Source organism: Lonchura striata, chromosome 20, assembly GCF_046129695.1.
Source record: "Lonchura striata isolate bLonStr1 chromosome 20, bLonStr1.mat, whole genome shotgun sequence".
NCBI lineage: Eukaryota > Metazoa > Chordata > Aves > Passeriformes > Estrildidae > Lonchura > Lonchura striata.
Genome location: NC_134622.1, coordinates 10788497 through 10805666, shown reverse-complemented (window position 1 = coordinate 10805666; position 17170 = coordinate 10788497). Strand labels below are relative to the sequence as shown.

Here is a 17170-nt window from a genome sequence, read left to right as displayed (position 1 = left end):
CAGGCTGTGCCCCAGAATTTCCTTTGTCCTCTCTCCAGTTAAATACGACTGTAGGTCCGTGGAGGAGAGTTTGGAGATGGGACTCTGACTTTGGTGGCAGCTGCAGCCCAAGAGCTCAAAACAAGAAGGGCTTGGTCCAGAGGAGCCCTTGTCCTGGCAGTGCCCTGCTCTGACCCAGTAAATCCCTGAGCAAGTGTAAATCTGCTGGGGGAGCTGTCTGCAGGAAGCCTGGCCGGAGCATTTCTCTGTGCTCGGGCTGTGTCACGAGCAGTTCCTACTCCCTGGGAGTGCACAGATCCCTGTAGGTTGCTTTACCCTTTACAAAATGGGATTTGAACCAGTCAGGAAGTCTGAGAGTGGCACTTAAAAGCTCGGAGTGCACAGACACGCCGAGCCGGTCGCTGGAGGCAGCGTGTGAGGCTGGACGGGGCATCAGGCTGAGCTCCAGAGGGTTTCCAGTCAGCAGCAGTGCTGCCTGTCCCAGCAAAATAACGCCAAACCCCCCCAGAACCCTGAACTGGAGTGCAGCGAAGGAGCAGCCGCGTTTGCCGCTGCCCAGAGGCCGCGGTGAGATCTGCCACAGCTTTGTTGTGCAGAGCCTGCAGGGACCACGGGAAAAGGTCATCGCACAAACACTGCTCCTCCACAGAGAGCTCTTTGTCTGCTCTCAAAGCGGGGAGGCTGAGGGGTTCTCACGGAGAGCCTCCCCCACCTGCCCCCCGCCTTCCGCCTCAGCATCCGCGGCTTCGGCTGCTTTTTGGAGCCTGGGCTTGCTCCGGCGCCCGGGGATGGAGCTGGAGGCCTGGGCGCTGTGAGAGCACCCCAGGGATGCTCAGGGTGTGTAATTAGTTCCCCGTTTCCCCTGCTGTGACTGCTGCTCCTGGCGCTTTTGTTTTTAAGGGTAAAGATTTCAGCGTTTTCCCGGATGGTTTGAACAAAGGTTGAGCGCGGGGGAAAATCCATAAAACAATGTCGCCAAAACACGGGGAGGAGAGGCAAGCTTTAATAAAGCTTTGTGCACCTGGGATTCGGGCTGGGATGGATTCGAGCAGAAGGAGGCACTGGAGAAGGTCACCTCTGAAGGTGGCAGATGACAGAGCAGCGTGGCTGCGCTTCGGGGGGAGCTCTGGCAGGAGCCCATCCATCCGCGGGGGTTTGTTCATCCCATCCTCATCCTCTGCAGCGTGTGATCCCCTGGCTTCCCGAGGCTGGGCACAGCTGAGGAAGGTGCTTGTGCTTGGCTGGGACAGGGATAGATGAAGGGGACAAAATTTCAAAGGAGCCGTTCGCAGCAGGGAGGGCTGTAGCTGTCACAGGAAGTCAGAAGACAACGTGAAGCACTCAGTGATAACAAACCCTGGATTTTGGATGGCTCAGCAGAGAAAGTCCCTCTCTTCTTACCTCATCCGTCTGTGTATGGTCTTGAAAAGTGGCTGCAGAGGAAGGGAAGCACCTGCTGTACCTGAGGAGCATCAGGAAGCCTATTTTAGATGTGATACTTTAAAATTTAGATGTCATTATTGGCAAAGGGCTCTGGGTTTTGTGCTTGTCTTAGCCTTGTTTTCCTTCTCCTTTCCCAGCAGATCCCTTTTACAGAGCTGCTCTGCTCTGTGTGCTCCCTATTAAAAGTTTCCTTTCCCAGGGTGATTCTGCTCCTTTGTTGCATCTGGTTCTTGAACACTTTATACTATCAAACAGCAAAACTGCTTTTATTGATGCAGCAAAGAACAATGGGATTTCTCCGACAGTGCTCCCAAAATATACTCGTGGCTTTTTTTGTGGCTTTTTTTTTTTTTTTTATTGCTGGCTTCCAACAGTGGAAAAAATGATGAAGATCTGTTAGGTTTACTCTGGTCACTTCAGTGGGAGATTGGTAATATCAACAAACGACTCCATAAATGGATTATCTCCTGTGCTGCTCCCTGCCCGTGCTCCTTGGGCGAGGCAGAAGCATCCTCAGTTTCCTGGAGGGTTGGGCAGAGCTGTGGGTGCTGTGTGGGGTCACGGGAGGGTGCTGGGGCAGGCTGGAAGGGGCTGTGCCCACCTGGCCCCCAGCCCTGCACGGCTCCTCAGGGTCACCCCCTCCTCGTGCTCGGGGAGCAGAGGGGACAGCACAGACAGGGACCCACTTCCCAGAGTGTCTCAGTGCTGGATTCAGGTTTGCCATGTGAACAGGGATCGGGATAAGTGTGTCTGCCATATAAAAAAAAATTATGTCGTGTTAAAAATTTGATGTATGCATTTTAACGGCCGCTGTCAGCCTTTGCCCCTGGTCGTGTGTAAAATCTGATCACTCCTGGCTATCTGGAGCTATTGCTGTAGGAGCAAATCTGTTTGTCCTGTTTCAGGGGAGGGGTGTGGAGCTTGGGTGGGTGCTGGGGCCAGGAGCATCTCTGGTGTTAATGAGGGGACCCTGTGACAGCCACAGGCGTGGGTGGGGGTCTGAGCCTGCTCCAGTGAAGGTGTTCTGCCCTTGGCAGGAGCTGGGAATGGGACGAGCTCCAAGGTCCCTCCCAACCCAGCCCGTTCTGTGGTTCTGTGCTACCTCACTTCACCTGTGGGCCGGGACAAAAATCAGGTATCAACCTTACATTGAAAAGGGTGTTTTCCCCCACTTGATGTACTTCTGTCAGAGCTTTCCTGGGAACACACACCCCAGCAGTTGGAACTTTTTTCTTGTTCTCAGCCCATGCTCACAGGGGAAAGCTGGGTCAGCATTTGCAGGGGTGTTTGAGGCTGTATCTCACCCTCAGCGGTGGTGGGAGCTGGTTTCCAGGAATAGCTGAGCAAATACTTTGCTCTTCACATGTGTATCCAGAGGAACAAGTGGTGTGTGCACTGAAAGCAGCTGTCCTGGCCAGGCTCTCTGCCTCACAGCACTCTGCATTGTTTGCTTAGGCAAATACTGATAGGGTGCGTGAGCAGCAGGGATGGAGTCCTGGCCAAGGATATTAATAATGTCCAGGAATGTTGTGTGCTGCCCCAAGTTTTAGCCCAGAGGGGTCATATGGCACAGCTCAAAGGGATTAGCTTAACCTGAGGCTAAGCTGCTCATTTTTGCTGGTATTTCCCTTGACCCTAGTCAATTATTTCAATTCCTTGAATAGTTTTTGTTGTTTGGTGCCTGGTTTGTTGTTCCTTTGCATTGTGATGTATGGAGTCAGCAGGACAAGAGAGAGTCCTGCTCTCCTTTCATGCAGAGCTGGCAGTGCCTCGGGATGCAGCCCAGGGAGGGCAAGGCAGGCTGCAGAGCTGCAGGGAGCGTGCCAGCAGCTTGTGGGTGCAGCAGCAGCATTGCACCTGGGGAGGGATGCAAGTCCCTAAAGCACAGTGAGGAAAAGCAGTAATGAAGATGGGGGGCTTTCTGCACTCTGGGGGGGGTACACCTGTAGAATGTGCCCTCAAGTCCTCGTTCACCTGAGTGAATTTGAGTTGGTGTATTGGACATGCAGGTGAACCCAGTGGGAAGGAATGCTGATGCCTGACTCCAGTCCAGGCTGAATGATTTCTTTATAATAACTATACTACAACACATTAATATACTATTTAAAGGAGATACTGAAACTACAAACCTACTTTTTCTAGCTACCAAATCTAACCACTCACAACTTGTGACCCTCTCTGAGAGTCCAGCCCCAGGTGTGTTGCATTGGCCATCAGGCTCAAACAATCCTCACCTGAATCCAATCAAGCAATCAGCCCAGGTAATCAATTCTCCAAACACATTCCACCTGGGAAAAACGAGCAGAAATAGAAGCTGTTTTCTCTTTCTTTCCTCTGTGCTCCTCTATGAAAAATCCTGGAAGAGAGAAGAATTGGTGCCTCCCTGCAGCACTGCCAGGGCTGCACCAGTCTCGCACTGGCGGTGAGGAGGGGGTGTCCCTGCTGGATGCAGCCCCACGCTGGGCACTGCCTGGGCACTGCCTGGGCACTGCAGTGCCAGCTGCAGCAGCTCCCCCAGCCCCTGGGGAGTGGCCTCCCGCCTGCTCATTTACCTCAGCTGGTGCTCGTGTGTTAATGAGGGGAGGAAGGACACCTGCCTGCTCCCAGCAGTGCCCTTCCCTCTGCACTTGGTCCTCTGCACCTCGCAGGGAGGGCTGTCACCTCTGCTGGCAGCCGGGGAGCCTGGAGCCGTGCGTGTTTTGGGGGGGCTCTGTCCCCCCAGCCCTGAGCTGTCTCTGCTGCAGGATCCAGGTAGGCAGGAGTCACCTTGAGCGAGCTGCTGGGAACGTTTCCCCTGCAAAGTCAGTGCTGGGGATGCATCATTTCTCTGGGGGTGCCTCTGGCAGCTGCTGCACCCCGGAGTCCACGGTGGGGGGGTTGAATTTCAGCAGCACAGACCAGGGGAAGGTTCTGGCCTTGGCAGGTGCTTGGAGAGGAGCAGCAGCAGTGGCAGGTTTTGGCCTCGTTCCTCCCAGGGAGCTGCCTCATGCTTCTCCTCCACTTGCTGAAATCAAGCAGAAATCCCTGTCTTTAAAATCCCTTTTCAGTCTGGGGGAGTGGTCGGCCCCAGGGACATGGAGGCTCGGGAGGTGACCCATGGCCCCGTCACAAACCAGGGGGCTCTGGGTCCTGGTGCCTTTTGCTGGCAGGTTTTCTGTGACAGAGCCTGAAACTGGACATTGCTGAGATGTGGCACAAGTGGGCCTGGACGGGGGCAAGCTGGGGGTCTGCCCCTCCCAGCCTCCCCATAAAAGGCACCCACAAATGCCCCATTGCACATATTGTCCCCCCTCTTTGTCACAGGAAAGACAGCTTTGGGCTCTTGGTTGCAGAAGAGACAGCTCTGGGGAAGAATACTTGCACTTTTTTAATAACCTGTTTCTATAATTGAAGGATTTTAGATTTCTTTTGTAAGAGCAAGCTCCTGCTTAAACACGGAGACAAATACAACCAATAATATGTACTTGAAATTTAATGCAGGCTAATTCATTTTGGCACAGTCCCAGATATGCTGATTAAATGGCCTGTGAAGTGCTACAATATCTTGATAATGTACATTCTACATTTGATTATATAATCAATTATGTTGCACCTAATAACATTTAAAATTAGTGGAAAAGCTGTGAGCAGATTGTATCAGGTGCAGAGTTGGTCTTGGGCAGTTTTAAAAAAACTTCTGCCAGCATAGACTGCAAAGGAGCAGGCGTAGATGGATCTTCAAATACTGTTCTTCAGGAAACCAGAGACTTGATAAAATTTCTAAATTTTATCAAGTTAATTTAGTGACTTTAAATTTTGTTAATTTAGTGACTTGATTTAGAATTAAATAAGCTGTCTGCTGCTCCCCTGGTTTGCTGCTGGGAAAGGGACTAATATTTTCTGTCTAGAGATGACCTTGCACAGCGTGTTCAGAACAGCCCCGCTGATGTTGGCAGTAATTCTGTGCTGGCTTTGGCCCCTGGGCCAGACCCAGAGCTCAGCTCTGCCTGTGGGGCTTTTCCTGCACCCAGCAGTGGGAACCAGAGCTCCCCTTCCTGGCTCTTCCCTGCCTGGGGAGCCCGAGTGCTCATTGCTGGGGACAGCCAGTTCCTCCATCATACGTGACATTTCTCTGTGCAGTGATCCCAGCTGTGGGCACTCCCTGCTCCAGAGGGACGCCCCACCTGGGTGATCACTGAGATGGGCAGCCAGGATCATCTGGCAAATGCTTGTCATTCCTTTTGGGGAGAGTGAGTGCTTTTTGGGTGACTGGCAATGGCAGGTTAGGGGGAATTTGTCCTGGGTTTTATGGCCCTCCAGTAGAAGAGGGTTGATGGGAAACAAATGCGTTATGGCCCCAGACAAGCTGTTGCTCCATTTTTTGTTCTGTTTAAAGCACCACTATCAACCAGTTGGAATATAGGCTTGGAGTATCGCAGGGAGTAATCTAATTAGTATGAAGTCAATTCACTAGTTCCTTTTGTATCTCGTGATTAAATAAGTGGGAAAATGGCTTGAAAATTAGGTGCTAGAACAACCCAATTACATTTCTGTAGCTTTTTGTATTCAATTTCATAAACAATTTTGCTCTTCGCTGGTTAATCAGTGAATGCCTTTTTCCAGTTTGAAAAGCACTTTTGAAATTATAATGCAATTAAATTGTGTGTGGATGTTCTGGCATAGCGCGCGTGAGGGCTGGGGGCCTGGCAGCCAGCCACGCTCTACCTTGACAGTAATGAGTTCCTGAGCTGGCAGCTTGCTGGTGTCATTCATAATATTGTCCAGGCTGGGATGCTGTGAGAGGCTCTGCTCCTTCCCAGCCGGGTGGCCGGGCGCTGGCAGAGGCTCGGCGAGCACAGCCCGTGTGCCAGCACCCGCTGGAGTTCATCACAGAGCTGCAGGGCAGCTGCCTGGGTGCTTTGGGCTTGCTCCTTTATTTTCCCCCTCTTTTTTATTCCCTTCTGATATGAGCCTTTGCAAGGCTGGAGGCTGGCGAGGGTTGTGGAGGATTAAGTGTTGTTTTCCTGCGGCAGGTGGGAGAACGTCTCGGTGTCCTGTTCTCAGAATCACAGGATGGTTTGGCATGAAGGGACCTTAAAGCTCGTCCAGTCAGAGCTTTTCAGCACTTGCTTTTTGTGCAGTATTTGTCTCGTGGTGAGTGGGAGCTCAGTTCAGCCTCCTGGGGAAGGGTGACCAAGCCTGCCTGATCCCGGGATTTACGGCCGAGCAGCACAAGGGGAGAGGCAGAAAGCTGTGTTAAGAGAAAAAGAAATAGTGCTGGAAATAATGACTTGCTTGGCAGGTTTTAACAAGTTCAGTAATGGTATTAGGTGCCCTTGGCTCAAGATAGTAACCTCCTCTTAAATGATCATTACCTGGCTAATAAAGAGCTCGGAGTGGGTCATTACAGCTTAATTTAGATGTAGCATCCTGTTTGGTTTGCAGAGCGTGGCCATCTCTCAAGTTGTTGAATCTATTGCCTGAATATGAGGTGGGGATGTGGGATTGCTTGGGTTTTCACACAGGGACTCTCCCCCAGCCCTGCCAGGACACTGGTGTCCCTTCCCACCCTCACCTGGGAGAGAGGAGCTGGCCCCAGCACTGGCTGACCACAGCCAGGCAGGAAGATGTGCAGGAGTGGGGGTCCAGCCTCAAGCCCCCCACACTGTCCCATCCCCTGCTCCCTCCTGATGAGCCCTTGTGCTTCTCTCACCCCATTAGCAGCAAGTTTCATGTGCAAATAATTACAATGACTAGCCCCCACACGTTATTAATATTTTGAAGACATCTCTTTGATAAGCCCACCTTTTCAGCCAATTTCCTATTTCTTCGGAAAGCAAAGCATCTTTCCTCCCAGTTTTGTAAATCTGTTGTTAAAAGGAAGAAAAGGAAATGGAAAAAAGGATTCCCCCCCCTTCCAAACCCTGACACCAGGCTGGGTTCTGCACCGTCTTTGTCAGCCCTAGATGGAATTATGCATCATGAATAAAAACTGCTGTCAACATGCATTGGGTTCGAAACATTAGAGCATATGGTATGTGATTATCTGTATTGTCAAATGCAATAAAGTGAATTTGGATATAATAAAAAATGTAATATTTTAGAAATTTGGTAATAAACTGTGGAGGAATTGACAGGCAGAGAGTATCTGATGCCTGTGGGCAAACAGATAAAGATGGCAGGACGTGGCACTCAGTGGCTGAGGCAGCATCAGGGGCTTGATTTTTGGTGGGAGCCTGACTGGGCTCCACCAAAGGTGGTGGCCTTTGTCCCTGCCTGGCTGCCAAAATCTGTAGGTCTCACTAATGAATAGACAGGAGCACAAGGTTCCCATTCTGGTTGTAGATGGACTAATTGGATTTTACAAATACTTGAGGTTTTCTTCTCTGATAGCAAAAAGAAACCTGTTGGAGTCTGCTGTATTCTCCCACCCAGCAGCATTTCCATACTATTGACTCATTATGAAGCTGGGAAATCTGTACCTGAATAACAGGGAGCAGTGAAAGGCTGTGAGGGTGGGGCTGCTTCAAAATACTGAGGAAAAAGAAAAGGTGGAGATAATTTGCTCCTACAGTATCTTCCATTCCAGCCTGATGCTTTAATTCCTGAGCTGCTGACAGATCTGTGCCCGTTGTGACACAGATGTCCCCAACAGAGAGAAGCTGGACTGGGAGCAAACTTCAGGGCCTCCTGTGTAGAAAATTCCGATGGAAAAGTGCAGATGTATCACACGTACCTGCAATTTTTCTTAGGTCACTGCTAATGCTTCTAAATGATCTGCGAGCACATTAATCGTTTCTGTTAATTAACAATATGATAAAAGTGGCATTTAGTAAGCTCAGCGTAGTGTGCGTCTCAGTCATTATGTACTCAGTGCTTTGGTTTGATTTCAGGGCGTTAATAAAATAAAATTTTAATGAAGGTTTGTTGTTATGAAAAATGTATTACCAGGAGTTCAGGAGCTGCTGACACGAGCGCGGTCTGTGACGTGCACGGGGGTCCCTGGCTGCTCCTGCCACTGCGAGGCCTTTGCCTGGGACCCCATCCATCCCTGACTGCTGCCCTTTGAACTGGAAACCTTTGGTCAGAATGGCTCCATGAGAGAGGGACAAGTCCCTGGGCTCTTCACTTTCCCCTGAGGAAAACCCCTCTCCAGAGCTGCTTTGGGTGGATTTTGCCCCGTGTCACGCCAAGGTGCCTTTTCCTGTTTCTGAGCAGTTCTCATTTTGGAAATGCCACGGAGCCGTGGGAGGACAGAGCAAGGAGCCTGAGCCTTGCAGCTCTCCCAGAGAAAAGCAGAGAGGATCTTGCTGGTGCCCTTTGTCCAGCTCTGTGCTGACCTCCATGCCCGAGCGGGGCTGCTCACTTATCTGCTCATTTCTTTTTGAGAATTTACTCTGCTGTTCGGAGGATTTACTGACACTTTAAATAGGTGTCTGTCCCTGCCAGGAGAGCCTGGCTGTGCCCCATTCCCAAGGTGTGCATCAACACCCGCTGGATGTGCTGGCAGATCATGTCTTGGTGGGTGTCAGTCTCAGCAGCAGGGCTGGAGAGCACATGCTACAGATAAGTGAGGATATTTTCCATCCTGGACCACAGGTTTTAACCTCCTTCTTCCCCTTCCATCTGCTGGTGCATGTCTCTTCTGCTCTGGTTATCATGAGGCTGAGGTGGGATCCTGTCACCTTGGAGCAGGTGGTGCCTTCAAGTGTGGTCACCAGTGTCCCCAGCAAACCCCTCCTTGGAGACGGGCAGGTAAAATCTGAGATGTGTGTCTCAGATGATGGCTGTGTTCCTGAATGTGCAGAATTGCTCCTTTGGAAACCAGAACCTCTCCTGTGTGTTTGCAGCACAGGAAATTGGAACAATAGGAAAAAACAGCTTTTGTCAGCTTTTGTCCCAGACAGTTTTTGGCTCTAACAAGCTGAGTTGTGGTATGAAAACTCGGAGGAAGGGACAAGGAAGTGAGGGGGATGCAGACCACAGGCAATATTGAAGTGACTTCTCCAAAGGCACAACATAAGGAGGTGGCAAAGCCAGGGCTGAGTTTTCAAGTCCTAGCAGTCAGGTTCTTCCCTGACACAGGATTAAACCCCCAGGTCCCCATTCCCAGACTCTGGGGGTGATGACTTGTAGTACCTTTGCAGACAGAAGTTAAAAACATCCATGGTTCACTGTCTGGGTAATTAAAATGTCCTGTCCCTTCTGCTCCATGTGTTCTATTAATCTACAAAGACAAGATTTGGTGACAGTGATCACAGGACTTGGTTTCACATCCCCTCTCTACCCCCACCTGCCAGTTTATTATTATTTTTATTATTATTTTTATAAGACAGCTTGGCAGGCTGGGAGCTTACTAAGGAACTTTTTCCTCTCTGATTACAAGGGATGTGTGAATAAAGTAGAACGGTATTGATTCACACCAATCTATGCATCGACTGTGTGGGAGCCACTTGCAATTCCCAGCAGCACTGGAAAGCTTTGCAACAGGGAGAAATATGACCAGGCAAGTTGAGAAAATAAATTAAACTAGTGTCAACTTTTCTTGTTTCTTCCCTCATTATTAATGGATGGAATGGGGCTCGTTTATCAAGAAGAGGAAAAATTAATTGACACGGGCTTTAATGTTATTATGCCTGGCTTGTCTGGTCACATTTCTTCATTTTTAATTTTTTTTTACTTTTGAAAGGCATTTTATTACCTTTCACAGGACCAGCTGCCAAAACTATGGGTATAAACAAGAAAGCAGGTGCATAAATAATACCCCAGCAGGCCTGGACTCCTCTGCGTCCCGGCGCTTTGGTGGTGCAGGTCCGGGGTGAGCGGCTCAGCTCCGGAGCCCGACACGGAGCGGGAGCCCAGCCTGGGCTGCTGTTTCCTGGGGAAGCTGCTGGGAGTGTCAGGCTGGAGATCCCCATCTGTCAGCACAGCTGCTGCTCAGGCAGCTCCCGAGGCAGGGCTGGAGGCACCGCGACCCCCGGGACCCCCGGGACCCGTCCCAGTGCCCAGAACAGGATGGTTCTGTGCAGCTCTCTGTCAGAGCAGGGGTGACCCTGCACTCACCAGTGACTCTGGGGTGACGCTTGCTGGGCATCAGGAGCCAGCTTTGGGCAGTGTTGGTGTGACAGGGCCTGTGTAAATCTCCTCCTTTGTCTCCTGCCCTTGTTCTTTGGGATTGCTGTGCAGGACAAAAGAGCCCTGGTGATCCCCTGGTTCCCAGAATATTTTCAGGAGCTCTCTGGTTGCTGTAAGTGCAGGGTGAGGCTGTCCCTGCCGCAGGCTCACCAGCAGTGTGGGCTCAGCTCGGGCAGAGGCAGGGCAGTGATGAGACTGAGTGCCTTGCTCCACATCACCAGGGGACCTCCAGACAGCTCGGGATGTAAAACATGTCTGGTTGCAGTGTGTTCAGGCACTGGGGAGCCCCTGGGAGCTGTGCCTGCCTGGAGGGCTGGGTGTGGCACTGGCACCAGGCGCTGGTGGAGGTGCTGGCAGCTGTGGCACAGCTCTGGCTGGGGCTGAGGTAGAGCCTGCCCTGCCCATCAGAGCCCTCCAGGTTAAACCCAGCACTAGCCTGGCTTTAACCTCTGTGGCGTGGGATGCAATCACCTTGTTTTGCTTGTTGAGATGCCCGCAGAGGGTTGACAGCGAGACCTTTCCCCGGGTGAGCTGCTTTGGTGTAATTGTGCCAGGCAGTGACGTCCTGGGCGTGTGCAGCACAGCGGTGGCACGATCACTGTGCAGCCAGAGCTGGGGCTCTGGGATGGTGCTGCCAGGGAAAGGAGATGCACTTCTTAGCCGTGGTGTCATCATCTCAGCTATATTTTACCAAGTTGGACGTCAAAAATCACAAGTGATGACAAAAGTGTGAAATGTCGTTGGTTAGAGTGTGAAAAAAACCCAAAATACAGAGCACGGGAGTCCTGACATTTGGTATCTTCAGTCTGGCTTCTTAATAGTATTTATGGCTTCTGACTGTTCTTTTACAGTATTTTAGTCTGTTTATGGTTTCAGTCCCTTTCTCTGAACAATGTTTGTTTTATTTCTGGAATACCGTAACAGAACCTGCTGAGCTGAATCTGGTGCCACCTTCCCACGGGCCTGGGCAGCTTTGGTGGCTGAACAGGGCTTGGGATCAAAGGTGGTTTATCACAGAATCCCAGAATCACTGGGGTTGGACAAGATCTCCAAAATCACCCAAGTCCCTGATCCTCACTTGTCCCCAGCCCAGAGCTCTGAGTGCCACCTCCATTCATTCCTTGGACACCTCCAGGGATGGGCACTCCAAACCTCCCTGGGCAGCTCCTTCCAACGCTTTCCATGAAGAAATTCTTCCTGAATTCTTCTTTTTCCTTGTGTCAGGGTGTGTTGGAGGATGTGCCCTGCACCATTGGATGTCAGGTGTCTGGGCTGGCATCATTTTGGTGCCTGTTGGTGCCTGTGAACCAGCAGAGGAATGGAGTGGGCTGGCTCCTTCAGCAGATGAATGGTGTGGAATAACTCCTCATTCCCAGTAGATACCAGAGGAGGGTTTTTCACCTGAAGGTCATGGATACATGTCTCAGCTCCCTTCAGTGCTGGTGCTTGGCTCAGAGCCTCTCATTTGGGGCATCTGTTTGCCTCTTACTTTATTTTTCTCCCTCTTCTTTGTCTTTTCTTTTACAGAAAAGATTATTCAAATGAATATTCAGTTTTATTCATTTGAATAAAAAACCCAACCGTTTGACTCTGTTAAATGCTTATCTCTTAAATAGAGCTTGTTAGCTTCCAATAATAGCTTCATTCAGAAGGATGCAGTATAATTTCATTTTAAAACGTGTGCTCCTTGACAACCGGAATCCTATTTCTGTCACCGTTTTCAACAGCTGCCTTTGTTTTGGGTTAATCTTTTCCATACACTTTCCGAGAACCATTTTTTTGTTGACTCTTGGTACCTCTCAGAAGAAATAATTGTCTATTTATCCCAGGAAGGTTTCTGAGAGTTTTGGTAATTTAAATATGAGCGTCTATTCATTAGGGGAACTAATAAGACCATGCGTGCAGAGGGATCTTTGTGTGGGTGCAGTTACTAAAAGCTGGAATTTGATATCCAAAAAGTGAAACAAGAAGAGAATCACAGGATGGTTGTGGTTGGAAGGAACCATAAGTGCCCATTCCCTGCCATGGTGGGGACACCTTCCACTGTCCCAAGGTGCTCCAGGCCCTTTCCACCCTCCCAGGGAGGAATTTAAGTGCCTGTGTGCCTGCAGATGGAAATCCTCTGGTTGCTCCCACTGAGTTTGAGGTGTTGGGCATTGTAGAGGTCACCTCTGGTTTTTCCTCTGGTTTTCCTGTCCAGGCCAATCTGACCAAGTGCCACAGATCTTTCAGAAACCTGCAAATGCCTGCTAACACCTACAGGTTGTTATTTTATTGTTGTAAAATCTGGAAATGCGGGAAGCTGGGCGGCCATCTGATTTAATCAGACAAATCATTTCTTGATAAACCTGTGCTTAAGCCATATGGGGTGGGATGAGAATGGGAAATTTATTTCCGAGTCCAGACACGAAATGACTGCTGCGGCTTCCTCGTGGTGTTCGAATATTAGGGCTAATCTCCTAAATTCCCTCTCCCCTCCATCCTGGCACCGAGACCTAACACAAGTTGAAGGAGGAATCCTCAACTGCAGCACTCGCTAATGAGCTGCTAATGATGAAGATGTTGCCGCTGCTCAAACAATTAATGGCTTGCAGCCCCAGCCCGGCCATCTCATCCACGGTCCGGCCACGCTTTGCTCCCAGCTCTGGGATTCCCGGGATGCCAGATTCAGGCAGCTAACCACAAAAATTCTAGGTTTAACTGCAGGGCTGTTTCAGGTAGATTTAAATGGAGCGATTTAGAAGGCAAATGAAAGACGTGAGTTATGTACAAAAATCCAAGCTGCTGCCTGCTCCAAGAGCAGAGCAGAGCAGTGTGGCGAGCTGTGTTATGCCTTGGAGGAGGGCTGGAAACCATTCCCCAGATCTTTGCCCCAGTACGAGGGTCTGGAGGGGAATGGGAGCGTTCCCAGGGCTGCAGGCACTGTGCATTCCCGAAGGAACTGCTGGCATCGCCTGGCATCACCCTCCTCCCGGGCAGGGACCCGGAGGAGCTGCTGGCATCGCCTGGCATCACCCTCCTCCCGGGCAGGGACCCAGAGGAGCTGCTGGCATTGCCTGGCATCACCCTCCTCCCGGGCAGGGACCCGGAGGAGCTGCTGGCATCGCCTGGCATCACCCTCCTCCCGGGCAGGGACCCGGAGGAGCTGCTGGCATCGCCTGGCATCACCCTCCTCCCGGGCAGGGCTGCGCTGGGGCTGGTCCTGCCCAGCACACCCCGCTTCCAGCTGGGGATGGAGTGCATCCTCTTACCTGGGTCTTAACATTTCATTATTAGCATAACTAGCGTGATGTTGACTCACGGCACCTTCTCCAGCACGTGAATGGGGTTTGTTCTGCATTGGCCGGAGGATTTTTGGTGGGGCAGGAGCAGGGTGTGCTGCGGTGGGCTGCCAGCCCAGCCCCAGCAGAGCTGGCACAGCCACAGGCATCCACCAGCCCAAAGCATCCCGAACCCTCTGCTCTTTGGAGCAGCCCTGGCAAAGAGAGGAACGTTAGATCAGAGGCCTTAAGCTAATGGGTTCCTGGAGGCCTCAGGATGTCCTGATGAGGTATTCGAGGAAGTAATTCAGGAAGAAAGGGACAAATAACCACCTCCGGAGCGGGGCTGACCCGGCAGGCTGCAGAGCACACTCACTGCTGCTGTCTTTGGGAGGCACTGGGGTTTTTCTCCTTGCCAGGGGTAAATGAGGAATCATCTTCTGTCTTCCCGGATTTTTATGGCTTTTGGGTCGCGTAATGAGTCAGCTCTAATGGAGAAGTCCCGTGGAATTAAACAAGAGATGAAATCAATATGGTTCCATAGAAATATAATTGGGTTTTGTAGAGATTGCTCTTAAAAACCTATAAGGTGTAAAAGAAAATACGGCCTTATTGTGGTTTCCGAGCCATCATGTAACTGGGGTGTAACTATCCATTAAATTCTGCAGGATGGATCAAAAAATCCATAAGGAGGTTTTAATTCTCCATTAAATCCTATGGAAGAGCTGGAACAGAACCGTATTAATTTTCCCTGAGACAATGCTTCTTCCCTCCATTAGGCTGCAATAAGCTCAGGAACAGCTCCATAGGCAGCAGGTGTACACACATGTGTGTTGTTATGGAAGTTTTCCAAAGTCCCCATGGCTAGATAATGTTTTATTAAAATGAAATTGTTATACTTAACTAATGTTTTCCTTACCTCTCCCCTTTTTGTGTCTTTATTAAATAGGATTTGGCTTCGTAACCTTTGAAAATGAAGACGTGGTTGAAAAAGTCTGTGAAATTCATTTCCACGAAATCAATAATAAAATGGTGAGTGTCGTGTCAGTGGCAGGGAGCTCTGAACCCCCATCCCTGGTGTGTGCCATGCCCGGGGGTGCAGGGACACCCCTCTGGGAGGGTGCTGGGCACCTGCTGCAGGGGTGGTGGGCTCAGGGTGCTGAGCCTGGGGCAGGGTTTGGTGTGAGCTCAGCTCCTCAAGCAGAGAGCCCAGCTGAAGTTCCTCCTCAATGACAGGCAGGTCCCAGGTTGTGGGTTGCCCTGAGCCAGATGAAAAGGGGCATTTGTATTTCAATTGCTGCAGTAACTTTGATATTTTCGGCTAAAATATTCTTTTTCCCTTTGTCAAAACATCCTTTGCTTCTCAAATGTGTATTCAGATATGCATTGTATATCAGTCTGATATGTGTTCACAGACTTTAAATTTAATAATAGAGCTTTTAGTGTGGATAAGATCAAAGCAATCTCCTTGGCATATGCTGGAGGCCTGATTCAATATTTGACTTGCTAATTTTTCCCAGGGCACTGAAATAATATTCCTCATATTGTTGCTCCCTGCAATATGCATCTGAAATAAAAGTGGGGGTCCCCTTGGCCAAGTGTGGGGTGGTGGGCAGGGCTGGGGCAGTCTCTTGCTCCACTTCACATGGGTGCTGTGGACTTTGCCTGTCCTGTTGTCCCCAGCCCCTCCTGCCTGGGGTCTCCTCCCTGTCCCCACAGAGCCTTTGGGGTGGGGGGAGGCTCATTCCCTTTATTTAGTTTCTAAATGCTGCCTTAAAACAAAAGCACAGAACAAGCCCCAGCCAATGACAAATTAGAAACACTGATGTAAATGTAAATTTAGGGATTGCCAGGTGGGCGGGAAGAGCTCCCCTCCAGGATTTTCCTGTCCACAGTAGGGAGGGCACATTCCATAGGTTTAGTTATTCCTCACAGCAGGCTTTTCTCTGGAGCAGGGCTCAGGACTGCCCTGGGGAGGTGCAGGTGTGCCCCAGGCAGGGACAGTGTTTGATGCTTCATCCCTGCATCTGCACCCGTGGGCTGGAAAAGCCTCACCTGGCTCTTGGCATCTCCTGGGAGGGGAGGAGTAGCATGGAGCTCTTGGGAGGATTCCTTCCCGGGTGGAATGCTGCCCAGGAAAGTAGCAGGGAGCATGGAGGATGAGAAGGGTGAAAACACTTGAGGAACATCAGAAAGAGCAAGAGAAACAGTTTCAGGTGTTGGTGTTTGTTGTTGGGTAATTAAAATATCCCCTTCCCACTCCTGTGCCTGCTCAGTGCCCCCTCCAGGTGCCACCATCTCTGAGTTCCCTTCATGTCACTCCTTCAGCACTGATTTTGAAATCAGCCCACGAGCCTGCAAGGGGATGAGACATGATCCTGTCTTGGACTGAGTCATGGCCCTGCTGCTGTGTCTGCAGCTGAATGCCAGCCCTGTGGGGCCAGGGAGCTGTGCCTGGCACACAGCTGGCCCGGCGTGGCACACAGCTGGCCTGGTGTGGCACACAGCTGCCTGGGGCAGTGCTGGGGTCCTGTCCCGTGTCCCTTAGCCAGGGAGGGCACCAGCATCCTGTCCCCTGTGTCCCTGAGCCGGGGAGGGGACTGGCTCTCGCCTCTCCAACCCGAGGCCGTGGGGTTTGCAGAGGCTCAGTGAGCTGGGACTGGGACACGCTGTCCTCATCCACGTCCCTGCTGTCCCTGTCCCCATCCCTGCCCGTGTCCCTGTCCCCATCCCTGCCCGTGTCCCTGTCCCCATCCCTGCTGTCCCTGTCCCCATCCCTGCCCGTGTCCCTGTCCCCATCCCTGCCCGTGTCCCTGTCCCCGTGCCCAGGTGGCTCAGCTGGGCCATGCACAGCTCCGTGGGCTGGCCCTGGGCTTGCTGCCCCTCCTGTCCTGGAATCCCCCAAAGGCAGGGGCAGGCAGAGGGCAGCGGGGCGGGCGCTCCCCAGCCTGCTTCCAGCTCCAGCCTCCCCAGCAGGCCATTTTTAGCTCATCCATTCAGCTTCTGTTGCCATCCATAAAGCTTAGAATGTCAAATGTAATATTAAACGAGCAGTAGGACAGTGAAAAGAAAATGCCAGCGAAGTATTTAATAAATGGGAGTTGGAATTTACGTGGGAGGCCAGAGATGCTCCAAAGGTTGCAGGGGGACAATAAACCCAAGCGAGCTGTCCCCAGACTATTGTTCCTTTGACAGGAGCAGGCTGCTTTGCAAAGAGACACCTGTTTCTCTAAGGAAGAGTAAAAGTAGCTGGAAAAGAAATGAGATGGAGTAATTACTTTCCCTTGGATCCTACTGTGGTGGAGTCATTCAGCTCCTGGGGACCATGCTGAAGAGAGGGGTGATGAGCTGGG

The 17170-nt window shown here is 51.1% G+C and overlaps 1 protein-coding gene across 13 annotated transcripts in view; it reads left to right on the top strand.

Annotated features, from left to right (window-relative positions):
- MSI2 (musashi RNA binding protein 2) overlaps nucleotides 1-17170 on the top strand; it is a 199343-nt gene that overhangs the window by 138675 nt on the left and 43498 nt on the right. For all 13 annotated transcript variants that reach the window (XR_013340983.1, XR_002465669.2, XM_021533023.2 and 10 more), the window contains exon 8: nucleotides 14767-14849. Coding sequence is in view for 11 of the 13 variants with exons in the window: in XM_021533023.2 (XP_021388698.1) it covers nucleotides 14767-14849 (83 nt within the window). In the remaining 2 variants the exon portion in view is untranslated. The remainder of the gene's footprint in view (nucleotides 1-14766; nucleotides 14850-17170) is intronic.